General features: G+C 44.3%; 1 protein-coding gene across 4 annotated transcripts in view; it reads left to right on the forward strand.

Moving 5' to 3' along the window:
• SLC4A4 (solute carrier family 4 member 4) overlaps positions 1-18,627 on the forward strand; it is a 355,406-nt gene that overhangs the window by 33,242 nt on the left and 303,537 nt on the right. Inside the window, exons 1-2 of one of the 4 annotated variants that reach the window (XM_047719487.1) lie at positions 14,577-14,595; positions 15,094-15,167. In XM_047719487.1, coding sequence (XP_047575443.1) covers positions 15,095-15,167 — 73 coding nt within the window. In that variant the 5' untranslated portion in view covers positions 14,577-14,595; position 15,094. Of the gene's footprint in view, positions 1-14,576; positions 14,596-14,671; positions 14,734-15,093; positions 15,168-18,627 lie in introns of those variants that run through there. The other 3 variants (XM_047719484.1, XM_047719485.1, XM_047719486.1) reach the window with 3 other exon arrangements.

An 18,627-nucleotide genomic window follows, 5' to 3' on the forward strand; every position in this document is an offset into this window, starting at 1 on the left:
ATATACTTGTTATGATTTTTGTATTCATATATGTTTTCTGGAATGCGTTGGGCATAGAAGAAGGGACGCTTATACAGGATAATTTTAAAGTTTTTTTAAAAAGCATTTTATTTTGGCAGACTTCAAACATGAACCAAAACAAGAGGAGAAAATAGTACAGTGAACTCCTCTGTGCTTTTTACCAGCTCCAGCAATTATCAACCCATTGCCAGTCTTGTTTCACTTTCCTCCCCCTGCCCCTTTTCTTGCTGGAATATTTTAAGGCAAATCCTAGATCATGTCATTTCACCAATTAATACTTCAGTGTTTAAGAATATAGACATGAAAAAAAAGGTGTCATTATCCTACCTGATAAAATGTATAGTCCCTTAGTCTCATCTAATACTCAATACACGAGTTTCCTTGATTGTCTTGAACAGTTTTTAAAACAGTTGATTTGTTTGAATACACATACCACATTGGATCATTATACCTGTTGGTCTCTTGCTACCAGGTCGAGGTTGCTATTTTTAGGTTGGGGAGTACCATACTTCTGCAGGGTGGTCTATTCCCCAAGAACAAAGGAAGCCAAAGAAGCATTAATTCCATCCGTAGGCAAGAGATGGCAAGCCAATGGCATTTTCCCCCCAAATACAATAGGCCTAACTATGGAATTGGCAGTCTTCCTGTGTCCTTCCCCTTCTTTTTAAAAAAATTTTTTAAAGTAGGGTGTGGAGCCCAACACAGAGCTTGAACTCATGACCCTGAGATCAAGACCTGAGCTGAGATCAACAGTCAGACACTCAACCGACTGAGCCATCCAGGAGCCCCATGTGTCCTTCCCATTCTTACAAAATTAATCTAGAAAAGTCATTGTTAAAAACAACTTCAAATATATTCCTTTACTGTTTCAAGCACAGATTTGAATCACAGGTGTTAAAAAGCCATCAATAAATCAATTCCATGCCATTCCCCCGATATGTACATATTAATCATCAGCTTTGGCATCTTCTAACACTGGTGTTGCCATCCCTGGGGTAAATTCAGGTAGGCAGGAATTCAGGTGGCGACTACCTGAGTCATGAACTCCGAGGCTAGTTGGCAGAAGTTAATCAAGATTATATGAATATGGAATGCAGAGTGGCCTGAGTTCTGAGCACGGACGCCATGGCTCAGCACCTTCCCAAGGTGACGTCAGTGCTCAGACGCTGGGCACGGGGTTAGTCTTCTAGGGCATGTTGGTCCACTCCGATCTGCAGACACATGCCTGGGTCGGGTTCTGGCAGTGGGTGCCAGAGGGCACTGACCCAGCAGACCCCGCCTGTCACTTCTGTGTGACGCCAGGAGAATGTCGTTCCAGGAAGGACCTTACTGGAAGTGTTTACATAATGACAAAGATTTAAAAAGTAAAGACTGTAAGCTTGAGGAAATGATCACTTCTGTTCAGAGCTGTTCCGTGGTTTCTAGTTGCTCAGAGTAAATGTCAGGCTTTTAGAATTGGTGCCCCAGACCATGCAGCCTGCCCTTTCCCTGCCTGTCCATCTCTGACCTTATGTCCTATCCCCCAGGTTCCTTCTGCTTTAGCCTCTTGTCTCCTTGGCGCTCCAGGGATCTGCCAGGCTCTTTCTTGCCTCAGGGCCTTTTCAGGTGCTGTTCCCTCACATACTCACCTCCTCACCTCCTTCAGGTCTTTGCACAACCATCCTTCAGTGAGGTCTTCCCTGACTTCCTGTTTAAACCTGCCCCCTCCACATCCTTCCACGGCCTGCCCCAACCCCCATCCTGGTCTCAGCAGCACTCTTTCTTTCTTTCTTTTTTTTCCTTTTTAAAGATTTATTTATTTATTTATTTGACAGACAGAGATCACAAGTAGGCAGAGAGGCAGAAAGAGAGGGGGAAGCAAGCTCCCCGCTGAGCAGAGAGCCCGATGTGGGGCTCGATCCCAGGACTCTGAGATCATGACCTGAGCCAAAGACAGAGGCTTTAACCCACTGAGCCACCCAGGCGCCCCCTGAAATCTCTTTCTTGCTTACCTTTTCCCATAGGAGTGTCCCCTTCTGTATCACACAGTTTACTTTTACACTCTCTTTCTCATCTCTTTCTCACCATGGATTTATCCTTTGTGCTTAGAATAATGCCTAGTCATGGTAGACACTCAAGAAATTGTTTAAACAATTGAGTTGAGTTAAACCCTAGAAAATCTGATCACAAGTATGCATTGAAGGATTCCTTGTGGAAAAGGAAGGTCACACTTTGAACAGCCTTGTGGAGAGAGACGCGTTAGTGAGGGAACATAGAGTGGAGAAGCGTGTTCATTATTCATGCAGTAGTGAAGTGCGCTCATAAAGTTGATGAGATAGAAGTTGTTGTTCTGCTTAGCAGTGGAGCACATCTGGTGAGTGATATACTCGTCTCCTGTTTGATACAGTAGCTCCTTAGCATGTGTGAACCTAACAACTGTGATTTCAGCTCTTTGCTGGTAGCCCCACATGGTTGTATGTTGTAGTCATTTTGCTTTACAGCAGTGCATGTGGTGAACTGTGCCGGTGGTGAGGCCAGACTGAGCCTGCTGGACAGCCTGCCTCCCTGCCGCGGGTCCTCCTGCTTGCTTGCTTTACTTTGAGAATTTAGAAACTCATAAAGTTATGCTTGACCACGTGGTATATCAGAAATTGTGCTATCGGGATATTTGTGAGTTTGGGTATTTGCAAAATAAGGTTGGGAGAAGCGATGTTTCATAAATGTCAAGGGTCTGTATACTCTCTAGGTATCCCGAGTGTCTGCTCTTTCATCAAAATCTGTTTCATATTTGTGATCACAGGTTCCTAAAGAGTTGGGACAAGGTTAATCAAAACAGCCAAGGAGAGGCAGCATGATATAAAGTGGCTAAGAACACAGAATTGTAGAGCTAGACTGCCTGGGTTCAAATCCTGACTTCAGCGGTTATTAGCCGTGTGACTTTGGGCAAGTTACTGGCTCTCTCTTTGCTTCAGAGATAATGAAGATAAAGATGGTACACGCATCATTGGATGTTGTGAGGATTAAATGAGTCAATCACACTTGTCTAGCAGTTACAGCAGTGGCTGGCACATAGTAAGCTCATCTGAAGTGTTTGCTAAATAAGATTAAAAACATTTATTTGGGAGGCCTGTTAGAGGATGCTTTAGCCTTTGGCTGGTAGGGACGCCAAGAGAGGAAAAGAAGTGCGTGTAAGTGATGTAATTTGTAGGTACATTTCAGTTAAGCAATATGAACAAAATTCTTGAGGGTAGTGTATGACAGACATGGATTATTTAATTATGCATGAATAGAGTGGTAGACATTGTAGACTGCTTTACATGGCCTGCTTGGTCTTCTCACATCACAGTGTACTGTGTAATTTACAGTAAATTACGTGTCAAATTACAGGTCTAAAATGGGTTTGGGGAAAGTACTTACCTCATGGAGTTGTTGTGAGGATTCAATAAAAAAATCATTGTAAAGTACTTAGCACAATACCTGGCATGTGGTAAGTGTTTAAAAGTGGGACTTTTTTTTTCTTTTCTTTTTTTTTTTTTTCAAATTAAGGGATGATGAGAGTTCCTAATCTCAGTTCCTACATTGTTAGAGGTGTTGAAATCCTTTGGCTTGAAGTCTAAGCCCTGGCCTGTTACTGAACCAGTCAGACAAAATTTGACAGCACTGAGAAAGAAATCTTGCTTGCCTGATGCTTACTTAGCACAGTACTTGGTGGCTAGCAAAAGCTCAATCAAATGCCAGGAGCCTCATCTCCACCAGTAGCTGTGCTGGTTCAGGATGGAGGATGTGAACAGTATGGTTGCCACAGTGGGTGAAGGTAGGCCCCTTTCTCCAGAGTTAGCTCCGGATGTTGGAGGTGGGTCGCTTTGGGGCTGCACCTAATCAGTGCCATCCACTGACTCCCAGTGCTGTGTCCTGGAACAAACTCCTGCTCTTGAGTCCCCGTCCACCTGCCAACCTGGATCTGACTTGAGGTCCTGGTAAAATCCACAAGAAATGTATGCAAAATCACCACCTAACATGAAGTGTCTGACAGATCAAAACCACAGTGAGGTACCACCTCACACCTGTCAGAATCTAAATCTAATTAAAATTAACAAGTCAGGAAACAACAGATGTTGGTGAGGATGCAAGAAAGAGGAACCCTCTTACGCTGTTGGGAGGAATGCAGGCTGGTGCGGCCACTCTGGAAAACAGCGTGGAGGTTCCTCAAAACGTTAAAAATAGAGCTATCCTATGAGCCCGTGAATATTATCAACAATAGCCAAATTATGGGAAGAGCACCAACGTCCATCAGCTGATGAATGGGGGTAAAGAAAATGTAGTATATATACACAATGGAGTATTACTCAGCCATCAAAAAGAATGAAATCTTGTCATTTGCAACTGCATGAATGGAGCTAGAGGGTATTATGCTAAGTGAAATAAGTCTATCAGAGAAAGACAAATATCATATGATTTCACTCATATGTGCAATTTAGGAAACGAAACAAATGAACATAGGGGAAGGGAAGAAAAATAAAATAAGATAAAAAACAGGGGGACAAACCATAAGACATTCTTACTGTAGAGAACAAACCGAGGGTTGCTGGTGGGGAGGTCAGTGGGGGATGAGCTCAATGGGGGATGGGCACTAAGGAGGGCACTTGCTGGGATGAGCACTGGGTGTTCTATGTAAGTGATGAATCATTAAATTCTGTTCCTGAAACCTATACTACACTATATGTTAACTAACTTGAATTTGAATTTAAATAAAAGAAATGCAATGTAGGAATTAGCTGTGGATATCAGTTATCTGCACTATTCCTGTACTACTTATCTTAAATGATTAACATTAACTATGTATAAATGTAAAGTTTGGCTAAAATTTCCAGAGCTCAAGGTTTATATTGACATTTCAAATCCCAATTTCCTCTTCAAGTCGCTACTATGAGCTCCTTTATTGGTTTACCCAAACACATTTTGGAGTTTTATTTGTCTAGTTGCAGATCTCAGGAACAAAATTGAATTTTCTCATAACTTCTCATGCTTCTTCTGGGGTCTTAAAGCAGTTTACACGGCAGTTTATTTTTAAGTTCATTCATTCATATATTTATTGAACAAATACTTTCTTAGGATCTACTATATGGCAGGTCTAGGTACCTCTTCACATTTTAGTTTAAACAGACGGGGAAATTCTGATTCGAATTTCATTCTGTTGTGACATATTACAGTCCAGTTACCGTCTATGTGAAGGTTAAGTTCTCAAATTAGCCAATAAGGAGAAGAGCGGATGGTTAAAATTATTCTTAAAAAATACCTTAATTCACCCACAGACATAACATCTTTCAGGGAATACAACATAGTCATTTTCCCCTTCTAGTTTTGGAACAAATCACTGTTTTCTTTAGTTGAATACCAGACCATGTAATTGGAAGTTTGCTTGTGTATGTTGTTTGAAAAATACGTTCACGACCTTTAAACTTAGAGACGCATTTAGTACCAAGGATGTATCTATCCTCTGTGCACCCATTCCTTGTTGGCTGGTTCATCAGTGTTTAAAGCGCAATTAGTACGTGCAGCAACTGTGCTTTATGCTGGAGTTAGGAAGACGGTGGAAAGATGATACCCGCTCTCGAAGAGTTCGCAGTGTGGTGGGGATGACGCCTCCAAGTGTAGTCGCGTGAGCTTAAGCGATAGTGACAGTGCGGTATCGTACGTGCTGTGTGAGAAGCAGACACTTTCAGGGGGCGGGTAGAGAACAGAGGAAACAGTGTGTACACAGTGGCTTGGTGGCCTCTTCAGGGCATGGGGTGCCATGGGGGATGACAGGAGCTAAGTGCGGAAAGCTCGTGACAAGCCTGACATTCCATGCTGAGCGGTTGGGACTTCATCTTCAATATAATGAAGAACCATTGAACGATTTTTAAAAGGAGAAAGATACCAAGTGGTGTTTTGTAAGTGGATGGGTGACAGGAGAGCGGGTTCAGAGCCAGGAGATGAGTTAGAAGCTATGGGTGGGAGGGCAGGTGAGAAGCCAGCCACCGCACACTCACGTCTGAGCCTGAACCTGCTGGGGCGTCCCTTATCTAAGAGCTGTCTTGCAGGGTGGGTTTCTTGCTATAGATATTCCTTCTCCCTACCATTGCCCTGGGGGTTCTTGTCCTTCTCTTGGCTCTGCATCTTTATTCTGCAGATGGTTGGGCTCTGGCTTTTGGCTGAAGACCGGCAGTGGTGAGGAGGGAGAGCGGAGAGGCTGCCCAGGGCTGCCCTTCTGCTTTCTCTCACGGAGCATCCTCTGCCTTTTCATCTTGCCTGAACCCTCTCTCGGGACCTTTCTGATGTTCACCCCGGAGCACGTGGAAAAGGGCAGTTGAAAGTGAAAAGAGTCGAGAAGGGAGTCGTTTGTCCCTGCCCCCAACGGGAAAAACTCGGAGGACACTGTCAGAGGGCGCGGTGCCGAACGTCTGCATCGGGAGGGCTGGGACAGCGCTGTCTGAGTGCGACTCCGGTCAGGAGCAACACGCGGCGGGCGTGGAAGCATGTGGAAAGGCCTGGGAAAAAGTAAAGAGGTTTGGCTTTGGGGTGTTGGCCAAATCAGGGGAGGGTTCTGAGGGGGTCCTGCAGGTCGTTCCCTTTCTTCTCAGTTAACGCCCTGAGTTAGTCCTCCCTGCACCTGCCACTTGCCCTGAAGCCCCCGTACCTTTCCTCACCCCATGGTTCCTGTGTCCGCTCTGCCGCCAGCTCTCTTCTGGTCCGTTGTTGCTAGGTCTGCCGCAGCCTTTCAGAGCTCAGTCAGTCGTCGGGGGTCAGAGGGTACAGCAGACCTTGCCCCAGCATGGAGAAGGAGGGAGAGAGGAGTTGGGGCCTTTTGGTGGAGGGTGGCCGTTTATCGCTGGTCTCTCTCGTTCACACACCCCTGCATTTGCTCCTAGAGACACAGTGAAGGCCTTTGGGTCTGTAGGACTGTTAGTTCTCTAATACCCTCGGGGCCCAAGGGACCTTAGACTTAGATTCAACTAAAACTAATTGAATGCATTTACTCCAGGAACTTATTTAATACCCTAAATGTCTTATGAAGTGTTTTTAAGCTCCTTTTATTTTAAAAAACATTTTTTTTTTAAAAGCTCATTTTAAAGGACACCGAAGTGGGATAGAAACTGGCTTGACTTAGGTTACACTGTTACCATAGAGCGCATGTGGCCTTCATGCTGTTTTGCCTGGGCCAGTTTTAGTGTGTGACCATCATGTAAAATGATGCTCCTAAGGGAAAATTTTTAAAAAGCATATTTGTAAATGAACTTTTTTTGACATTGTTATTGAGATATTTATAGATACACATGCATATTTGAGAAATAATGCAGAGAAATTGCTTGTACACTTAGGCAGTTTTTCCTGCTGTTAACATTTTATGAGACTTTATCAATATTGGTGACAATATCACTGATATATTGGCATTGATACAATCCACTGAACGTACTCAGTTTTCCACAGTTTTACTTATCCTCATTTAAAAAAAAAAAGATTTATTTATTTATTTTAGAGGGAAAAAAAGAGAGAAAGTGAGTGAGCACAAGGGGACGAGGGGCAGAGGGAGAGAGAGAATCCTCCAGCAGGCTGCTCGCTGAGCTGGGAGCCTGACTCAGGGCTTGATCCTAGGACCCTGATATCATGACCTGAGCTGAAATCAAGAGCCATCCTCTCAACCCACAGAAGTACCCAGGCGCCCCAGTTATCCTCATTTTTCTGTGTGTTGGTGCATGTGTATTAAGTTTTGTATAATTTTATCACGGGGTAGATTCATGTATCCAGCACCACAGGTGAGATAATGAAAAGAGTCAGTTCCACAGGATCCCTCATGTTGCCCTTTTATAACCACAGACACCCTGCCGTCCCCCCAATTTCTACCCCTGACCACCTTCCTCTGTCCTTCATATCTAGAGTTTTGTCATTTCAAAAAAGACTACATCAAACACTAATGATGTACTATATATTGGCTGATGAAACATAACAAAAATTAAAAAATATTACATAAACGGAACCATATAATATATAACCTTTGGGATTAGCTTTTCCCCTCAGCATGATCCCTTGGAGAGTCATTTAATTTGTTTTGTGCATTGATTTGTTTGTCCCTTTTATTGCTGAGCGCTATCCCGTGGCGTGGATGGAGCGTACTTTGTTTACTCATTCACCTGCTGAAGCCGCCTGGGCTCATTCTAGCTTTCAGCTCTGACCAACAGAGCTGCTGGGAACCTAAGTGGACAGGGCTTTTTTTTTTTTTTTTTTTTTTTTTTTTTTTTTTGTGGACATAAGTTTTCATTTCTCTGGGACAAGTGCCCAAGAGTACAAATGAACTTTTAATGCAGTTCATAATCCAGAATTCTGTTTGGCACGATCCTGCTCTGGATTCGATTTTCACCTTTTATCCAGTCCGCCGTCTGATTGCGTGTGGGGCCGCCACCCCTTTCTCCCTGGCCCCGGGCCTGTGTAAATGTCCACACTGATTAAAGCACTCCCGAGCTCCGCGGAGGGGATTTGCTCTGCTTGGTGGCTGGCAGATCTCCGCAGTCGCCTCTTGGCCTTAGTCGGGCCTGTCAGGTGTGCCACACTGATGTCTCTTTCCCCCAGCATGAGTGTCCGGAGCTCCCGCCGTGTCCACTGTGAAGCCAAGCGCCGCGTGCTTGTCTCTTCCTCCCTGGGGAGGGAAAGGCCCTTGGGAGACCCGCTGAAGCTGGGACGGGGACCAGGGCAGCTCTTCTCTGCCCTTGCCTTCCGCTTCCCTGTAGTGAACGCACGTTGCCAAAAGATGGCAGTGCTCTTTGCCGCCGCGGAGATGGCTCAGCCCTGTGGCCTGTGTTTGGAGACTTGATGTTGTGCTTTCATTGTATGTTGAAAGTGTGGAGGGCGGATTTTCCCAGACAACGAAGGCGCCATAAAACGCTGTGTGGTCTAAAAAATTCGGAAGAGAACATCACGTTTATAAATGATTTGTAATGAACATGCTCCCCCCCTCCCCGCCGCCCTTAGAAATGACTTGACCAGGGAAGAGAATTCACAAATGTGTGTATGAGTGTATAATTTTAGATGTCAGTACTGATGCTTGTTTTCTGTTGGGGCTCCTGAAAAAGACCCGTGAAAGTGCTGAGTTTTGTCTTCCCTCTGTTCTAAGACTGGCAAAGTAGGAGGGACAGGCTGCTTTGGAGCTGAGACTTGAGACCGAGGCCCCCTAGTCCGTCAGTAAGGACCCTTGCGCGTGCCGCAGACGGGCTGCTCATGGCAGCACTGGCTAAAAATAATAAAACTCTTTACCTCGTGGTGTCGTCTCCTTCCCCGGATGCCTCACTTCGGTGTGTGTGTGAGGGCATATGGACGAAGAACTGTTTAACCATTTGCTATGCACAGGGACGCTGCTGTAAGTGTAAAGTGAGAGATTAGGGGGTGCGTTGGATGTTGTAAACAGATCTAATTAGTGAGGATAAAGCGGGGTGTGTTAAAATAGCAGGTTGGCCAGTGCACGTTAAGCCTTATGAGCAGAAAGAACCAGCCTTGTGAAACTCGGGTGTGGACGTGTAGACACTGGAGCTGTTCTGCTCCCCAGGATGCCCTCCCCTGGTGTCTTCTTTTTTTTTTTTTAATTTTTTTTTTTTATTAACTTATAATGTATTATTAGCCCCAGGGGTACAGGTCTTGAATCGCCAGGTTTACACACTTCACAGCACCCCTGGTGTCTTTTTGGAAGTCATCCGAAAGGCCCCGTTGGGCATGTGGAGGAGAGCGAGGAGCGGGTCCCTGATGCACCGGGCCCGTGTGCTGAGGCTGGAGGATCTGTTTTCCAGTCCTCTGGGTCTGAGTGACCCAGCAGCTTACGACATGAACAGGCGACCAACAGGTAGCCCCGCCTTAAGCAGTGGCCTTTTTGCTAGTGCATCCTTTGGCAGAAGCCTCAGGTCAAGAGGAGAAGGGCTCTGTGTGAAGTTCCAGCCCTGAAACCAGAGGCTGTTACTATAGAGACAGTGAAACGCTGCCGTGCGAGGCCTGGCAGGAGGGATGGGAGCAGGGCGGTGGGAGGGCAAGTGAGGCGACTCCAGAGGCTAGCACACCAGGAGACCTTCAACCTTTAGCAGCGCCGTGACGGGCAGGCCTGCGATCCGAAACTGGTGTGCTGGCAGCCGGCCACGTGCTGACTGGCTGAGTGGCAGCTGCTTGCGCCGTGGGGACTAGCTGGGGAGCACGTTGGCAGTTGGCGAGGGCTCTGGGGGTGGGAACGCGGAGGGGTGGAATGTAGATGGGTGCCCAAGGCCCCATGGCTGGCAGTTTTGCACAAATGTTTCTCGTGCCGGGCTTAAGTCACCCTTGCAAGCCTGCTCCGTGATTAGGACCGGCTGGTGAAAACTGGTCATTGACAGCAGATTTGACATGTGTTGCGGTTAAATCATTTTCGTGTCCCCAGAATAACGGAGAATGAGAGCCTCCCCACTCTGGGTGTGGACTTGGGAGGAAGGGGTCTGACTGGGGCGGTCAGAGGCCCTGCTGAAGGAAGGCAGCCTGGGCCCCATGTGGGTTTTTACACTGACTGCTGTGACCCTTATCCCCGTGATGTGGGGTAGAAGCTTCCAAATCTATTCTGAACTTTGCCTCATGCTGGCGATGTGAGCGACCCGGGGAGCTGCTTAGAAGCGTGCTCCTTCCCTTCTTTGTTCCAGCAGAGGCGGCTTGTGGGAAGGGGACACTTTACCAATGGATTTGGGGGCCTGAGGAGGGATTAGATGAGTTAATTTCTTCCTACTGATAGGAGGGAAGACTGGTTGGGTCAGACGGTCATGTCGAAAGATATCTCTGTCTGACTAATAATAGCCAGCAACTGCTGAGAGGCTTTTGGGAGGGGAAGACAAACCCAAATAACCAACGTTTGTTAGTGTGAAGATGGACAAAGACGTTGCAAAGTGCCTGTTCTTGGTGCAGAGGCCCAGATGCACCTTGCTCGTGAGGACAAGAAGGCTGCTGTAGGGAGGGCCACCGTGGTCACGCAGGTCTGGTACCTTCAGCTGGTGGCACTCTTTCTTTTTCCTCTTCCCACAGGGAAGAGGTCGCTTGCAGATGCTCTGCATTGACCCGCAGAAAGAACGAGGTTTCTGATTACTCGCTACGTATAGTCTTGGAGGGAATGTGAAGTATGGATCGAAGAGCCTAGAAATGCGCCCATCATTATTCTCCCTAACTCGGACAGTGCAAAGGACAGCGCTTCAGTTGGCCGGGAGGCTTCTCAGCCTAGGAGGAGGGCTCCGGCCCTTAACATTTCCTTGGTCTCCTTTCGCCGCTACTGATTTTCCTCCTTTACTTCCGCTTGTTTGTTGTATGCAGTTTTGGGAAGGGCTTAGGTGCAAAGGCAAATAAATAAACACTTTATTTAGGAAATGTGTAAAGAAAAAAGTCCATAAAAGACCTTAAGATCGGCTTGACTGTGGTGGGGTGCGGAAATGATGTTCTGTAGGAAATCGTGTTGAATTCTGTCGATTGATAAGACAGGACAGGGTTCGTGCTGAGGAGCAATGTGGGCGAACCTACTATTTGCTTTCCAAAGGGGAGATGGTACCGTTGACGTACGTGTGGTCGTACAGGACTCCGGGATTTTGTTGTGCTTCTGAAGTCTTTAAGAAAAATTTCCCCATTAAGCCGCCATTCTTATCTAGGTCCACAAACGCTGTGTTGCTGAAGACTTCTTTGCCGTCTGGACCTCCTCTCCCAGATTGCTAGGGGAAGTCTTCGAGAAGGCAGATGTGATTGTACCAGAGCCCCTGTCCGTCCTGCTCATCACTGTGTCTCCAGTGCCTCGCAGTATGCCTGGCACCTCGTAGGGGCTCAGTCCATATTTATGGAGTGAATGAGGGGATGAGGGAAGGAAAGAGAAAAGGACTGGATCGAGTGAATGCCCTCTGTGTGTCTAGCACCGTGTTTGACATGCTGCAGGTACCTCCGCTCATTGTCACCTGTGGCCTCCATATGGCCAAGCTGAATTTTTACCTCTCTGTCTCCATCTTTCCCAGCCTCTCCGTAGCCGTCCTTCCTTGATGTCACTCTTCTCTGGTTTTTCCCTTGCCTCCCACCACTTTTGTTCCTCTGCTTATAAATGTTAACATGCTCCAGCACGTGGGCTTAGGTCTGCCCCTTAATTTCTATGTTTTCTTCCCAGATGAACTCTAGGAATGGCCGCAGGTCACCAGCTTTGTATATTCTCCAGCCCTGGGCTCCCAAGCTCCAGACTTGGACCTTTACTTGTACACCTGACAGTTGTTTTTTTTCATATATAATAAGCATCTCAACCATAAAGTGGCCAGAAAAAAATTGTTGGTTCCTTCCCCCACACCTGTTTCTCCCACAACCTTCCCGGGGTTCCTAAGATAGTTTCCTCGTTTCTTTGATCTCCTGATTATCCACTTTTCACAAAGCAGCCAGAGTTGTTCTTCACGAAGGTGAAACAGCGCAGGTCAGTTTCCACCTGAAAATCTTAACAAGCGTTAGTAATGCTGTGTTGCGTATTTCAAAGTTGCTAAGAGGGTAGATCTTGGAAGTTCTCAACCCAAGGAAAAAAATCTTGTAACTGTGTGGGGACAGATGCCCACTAAACTTATTGTGGTGATCATTTCGCAAGATACGCAGAAACTGAATCACGTACATCTGAAACTAATACAATGTAGTATGTCAGTTTTACCTCAATAAAACAAAACAAAACAAAAAAATCCTTCAGTGGCTCCCATAACACCTAAAGTTTTGACTACTTACTATGGCCTCCGTGGGCCTGTCTCCTCTAGCATTGTCAACGACCAGTGACCTTCTCTCTGCCCAGCCTCACGGACCTCGTTTCCTTCCTGGAACATGCTAAGCTTGTTCCCGCCGTAGGGCCTTTGCATTTGCTGTTCCCTTTACTTGGAACACTCTGCCCTTAGATCTTCAAATGCCTGGTTCCTCCCCATCATTTTTGTCTCTGCTCATATGTCCCCTCCAGAAGCCTCTTCTGATCCACCTCATGCCAAGTAACCCCGCCTCATTTTATTTTGTGCCGAGCACTCAGTGCTATCTAAGACTGCCCTGTTCATCTATTTATTATTAGTTTCTTGGGAATTTTGTGTGTCTTATTAATGAACATATTCCCCTTCCCTCTGGGGATGCTTGGAACATAGGAGACGCTAAATGTTTGTTGAATTTGTAAATGTGTTGTATCATTTAATCTTCTTGGGAAACTTGAGGCTCAGAGAAGCTGGCAAATGATTTGACTGCTCAAATCTTCAAGGCATTTTCTTTTCTACTATAATCTTGACAGCTGATCTGTATCCTATTTGCTTTTAGTTTTATATTTTTAGTGTGAGTATAGAAAAGGAAAAAGATACGTATCAGGATGAAATTGCGTATAAGAGCCATATCCCTGAAAGAAGATGTTCTGCAAATGTGCAAAGGTAATGGGTTTCTTGATGGCATTGTCCACCAGTAAAGGTTAGGGTAAAAAGAAAGAAGGAAAGAATCAAGGAAGGAAACTTACCTTTATTAAACAGGTAGTAGGTGCAAAGCACAAAACTGAGTGTTTTCTCGTATGTCACCTAATTTGAATCTTAAAGCAGTCCTGCAGTGTTGATACTGTTCCCCCAATTTCATTGGTGGAAAAACTGAGGCTCCCAGAGTTAAATACTTCGCTCCAGGTGATACATTTGTTCGATGACGGTGCTCAATTTTTAAAACCCAGGAGGTCTACCTGACACCCAGCTTCCAACTTTTTTTACGCTCAGATGGTTGCTTTGCAAGATGGATATGCTCCTAAAATAGAAGAGAGGAAAATGTGAATTCAGTGCATATCCACATAGATTATAACAGATATCCGAAGCCCAGGAAGAAGTTATACGGACAATATGGAAAACAGACTTCCAACATTCAGTGCCTGAGCATATAATTGGACGAATCGAATACAGCGTGAACATTTGGTTCTCTGGCAGAGCTTATGTACGGTATGACATAGAGCAGCTGTCTCCAGAGAAAGTTCTTTGTTTCTAGACCGGTACGACACAAGCAGCATTTGAGCAATTCGGGATTTTTTTTTCTGCTTTCACTATAAATAGAGTTCATGGAATTCTGCATGTCAAAGTTAATGCAATGAAAAGAAGTCGCAGGATATGGAAATAAACCTTAACTCATCTATAAACTAAGAAACATGTTTGGCATCAGGAGGCCGTAAAAACGTTGTCATTACTTGGATGGATTCTGAGGTCTTATTTAGCATATGAAATTGCAGAGCAGATCCTCTTATGTAAGGAGGCAGGAGGACAGCGTAATGTGGCTACAGACTGAAGAACTTTGTGCCCTTCAGGGAAGAGTTAACAGGACAGATCTACATAGAGACGTGTGATAAGGACGAGGAAAATGAATGAATGGGTGGCGTACGTAGATGTGCCTGTGGCTGAAGCCGGGTTGCTGGATAATCCTCAGATGTCAGATTTCCGTAAGGCCAACATGTGACTCAAAGCTTGCCACTCAACAGAGAATACTGGGCTGTGCTGGTATTAAGAGGCTGGCTGGAAGCTAGGCTCCCACTGTGCACTAGCCTAACTCCCTGTCGTTTTCTGTGTGTGGGTGGGTGTGCATGTGTGTGCGTGTGTGTGTGAGGGTATACATTTTTATGCAGTGGGTGTTTAAAGAGCTAAGCACTGAAGCTGGTTTTCCACAAACGATCATCACGAGCACTCCAGACAAACCAAACTTCCTCTCTTGGTATTTTTTTTTTCCCTTGCTTTCATCTTCTTCTTCTTCTTTTTTTTTTTTTTTTCCTTTTTGCAAATCCCAAAGAGAGAATCCCCAACATCCAGCCTATACGATTGAGATGATTTTCTCTCACCTGTCCATGTGGGTGCCCTCTCAAGGTTAGAACTGAAGCTATGTGGGACCGGCGTATTCTGAAGCACCAGATGAGAGGAGCTGCGTGAAGGAGTAGCAGACACAGGAGGAAGAGAGCCTCTACCCTGTTAACATGAACAGCAGCCTGCAGGTTAACCTGCCCAGAAGCTGGGCTACTTCAGGCAGCTCACTCCAGGAGAAGTCTGAGCATTCTTTTTTTCTTTTTTATTACTATAGGATGGAGGATGAAGCTGTCCTGGACAGAGGGGCTTCCTTCCTTAAGCATGTGTGTGATGAAGAAGAAGTAGAAGGTGAGCTTTGTGGGTCTGGGGAAGTGTGTATTCATAGACCTGTGTCTTCATAGATAATAGCACTCATGCATTTCATAGAGCTTATATTTTTGAAGTTAAAAACTCAAGCTTTTCTATGGGGTTTTATTAGTCTGCACATTTTGCTTCCACACAGAAAGTAATTTTAAGAACTTCATTGGACCATTAGAATCTGAATCAGTGTGGTCCTGCCTGATTAAAAAGTGGGGGGGAGGTGTCTTACTTTTGAAGCAGGTGCCTATGGTAGTCGTGCCTTTCTGTCAAAAATAAATATTTTGCCAGTTAGTTACCACCTTGTGATGACTAATTCAGAGAAGCTGCTGGATTTATATAAATGTATTTGGCAGTATCTTCTAACACTCTTTCTTACAGCTTACAGGGGAGAGAAACAGACGTTACAGAAGGAGAATTACCATTGTTGCAGGAAAAATGGGTATAAACTGAGGTTATAAAGTGGGGTGATCATAGATGAGTTTCCATTAAGAAATGATGGATTTTTGTTTTTTTTTTTACTTAAAAAACCTCCAGGACCTCTTTTGTTAATGTTGCTCAGTGCCTGTTAAAAACCACATAAGAGTTAAATTTTAGTTGGTGCCATTATGCTTTTCAGCGTGCCCCTCTTTTCTTGTCTCTTGAATTATCAGTAATGTGTGCATAATACTATTTATTTGATAGTGAGAAGCCAGGGCTCAATTAATGTTTATTAAAGTAATTAAAGGCATTGCAGACATACAAGATGTAATTAATATTTACAATGAGATTTTAAAAAAATAATCAAAGTCGTCGACAGTACTCATAAAGTTAAATGAAACTTGCGAGTGAACTGTGTCCTATATTCTTTCCTTTAAAAATCACCTGAGAGACAATTCGTATATGTTTTGGAAACTCTAATCTGATTGGTGCCATTTGGTAAATGCTTAACTGCTTACCGAAAATTTGGACGAGTGTGGGGGAGGGGTTGGAAGAAAGAAGGTGGGTATTTTGTGTTCTGGAGTGATTCTTCAACCAGATTGAGCACCAGGTCCTGGGCACGTGATGCCTTCTTGTCCCTCCTGGAATAGTCAGCATAGTGTGGCCATGATGATGTTTCTCATTTTTGCTTACTAAGTTTCTTCTGACCGTGTAGTACCCTCACCCCCCACTGCCCTCTTTCCTTCATTTATGCTCTTGACTCTAATAAGAATTTGATGCCTAAGTTTCTTAGGAAAAAGGAAACTACAGTATTTTATTTCACATTGTTTTATGGGTTCTTTGCGCTTTTACAGCATGACTGTGGGAAAATGTCAAGTTAGTGCAAACAAAGTAGTAAAACTTGTGTCTTAAGGTTCTTGTGCTCCTGGTGTTAAGTGTCCATTGTGGTGACTCTGTCACTGTCCCAGTGTCAAAGAGAAGATAAGAATCTTTGAGTTATAGCATATGAACGTAAGAAATATTGTAGGATTGAGTGAATATATACTTTAGGGACAATTAAAGAAGAAAAATCAGTGAGAATGCTTGGGAATGAGATTCTGTGTGTGTGTGTGTGCGCATGCGCGTGTATGTGTGTGTGTTTTCCTTGAGAATAATGTTCTAGCTTAGTTTACAGGAGGTGTAAATCACTTCTTGAACTCGTAAGGTCCTTAGGATTGACGGCGCTCTCCTGCGATAGGATATTGTACATGGGTTTCTTGAGACTTTGACTAACAAGTTTATTTCCTAAAGTACTTCCCTTGATTTTCAAGCACAAAATTAAAATAACAATGTAATGAATAGCAGACAAATCTGCAGTCAAGTTTCTTTAAGAAAAAACAAAAAGACAACAAAATATGGTAGAAACATCTGTAAAATTGTTTGGGTTTGTGATGACGAAACTTGCCGCATGGATATTGTATATTTTTGTATTCTGATAAAACTTCTGTTCTAAGATTATCTTTCATGTTGATTGGAAGACCGGGCTGATTACTTCTTTCGAAGCATGTTTAGCTAGTTGCCTGTTACTGCATTTTGAGACCCTATAAGATGGTTGCTTTTGGCGTTATTATTTGGTGGAGAATATCCAACAGTGCAGGCTCCTCTACAGAACAAGTCGTCGTCGTCGTCGTCGTCGTCTTCTTCTTCTTCTTCTTCTTCTTCTTCTTCTTCTTCTTCTTTTTAAGACAAATGGGTTAGCAGGGGGAGAGGCAGAGGGAGAGAGAATCTCAAGCAGATGCCATGCGGAGCATGGAGCTGGATGTGGGGGTCCATCCCAGGACCCTGAGATCCTGACCTGCCCTGAAATCAAGAGCCGGTCATGTAACCACCTGAGCCACTCAGGCACCCCTCCAGTACAAGTCTTGGAACTATAGTTAGGGACTATGTATTTCTAATTTAGTGCCCTCTGAGTCAACCCTCCCATTTTTCTCACCTGGCTTCATCTGGTGGGGGTGGGATCCCTTCAATTTTATAGTAACTCTGGGTGAAGTATAAAGAAGTTGAAATGGAAGGTTTATGGCTTAGCTGTGGTCTTAGTGGTTGAGAATAAAAACTGTCAAGAGATCTGATAAAGATTCATAGTATGAGTGGAAATGTTTTCCACAAGGATGCCAGTCCATCTCATGTTTCTAACTGCATAGAGAAGGGTGTATTTGGAGGAAAGCAAACCATTATCTTATTCTGAAGTAGTTGAGTTTCTGGTATGTTTATGGCAAAAGTAAGTGCTCCACTTTTAAGGATCAGAAATCCAAAGGGCAAGGAGCTGGAACAACTTTCATTCCTATTATCACATGTTTCCTTTTATCCAAGTAATTTCTCTTGCTTCCAGGGTAAACATGAAGCATAATGCAGCACACTTGGCAAAAGAAAACTTAAAACAAAATTTTGTTTTTCGAAATAATTTGCACAAATAAGATATTCTCCTATTAAGTGATTATGAGCATGACTAAGGTCCAATAGTAGCTTTAGTTACTTTGAAGTGTTCATGCTTTTAAAAATCTTCTTAGGGTCCCTTAATTTGTGATAATCAGAGTCAGCTCAGCCTGAAGGTGAGAAGAGCTAGATGCTCTCACACAGTTCCTTCTACTGCTGTAGTTCTGTGAAGGGGAGAGAGACTGAGACTTCCAACCACGCCCTCAGTTCACCTGGTTCAACTTTACTCTCAGTGGGTGACATGATGCTTAATCCATGGTCTAAAAACTCGATAGAAAGCCATCAACTGCAAAGCTCACTAAGAATAGAGTGAGTCAGAAGAGGAGTCATCTTCTGTTTAAATAATGAATTTATGTGGGATATATTTAAAGACCTAAACCTCATTTTCACGTAATTTCCTTCATGTGCATTTGAGTTAATGATTTAAAGAGATATTCTTTAAAAAAAAAGGCAGGAAAATGCCAATTTCAATCTTTAAAATAAAGAGCTTTTCTATCTGTTCTTGCATTGGTTACCTTGTATCAATGTATATGTATATGTGTATAGTTTTAAAGTTAAC

Source organism: Lutra lutra, chromosome 2 (genome assembly GCF_902655055.1).
Source record: "Lutra lutra chromosome 2, mLutLut1.2, whole genome shotgun sequence".
Lineage (NCBI taxonomy): Eukaryota > Metazoa > Chordata > Mammalia > Carnivora > Mustelidae > Lutra > Lutra lutra.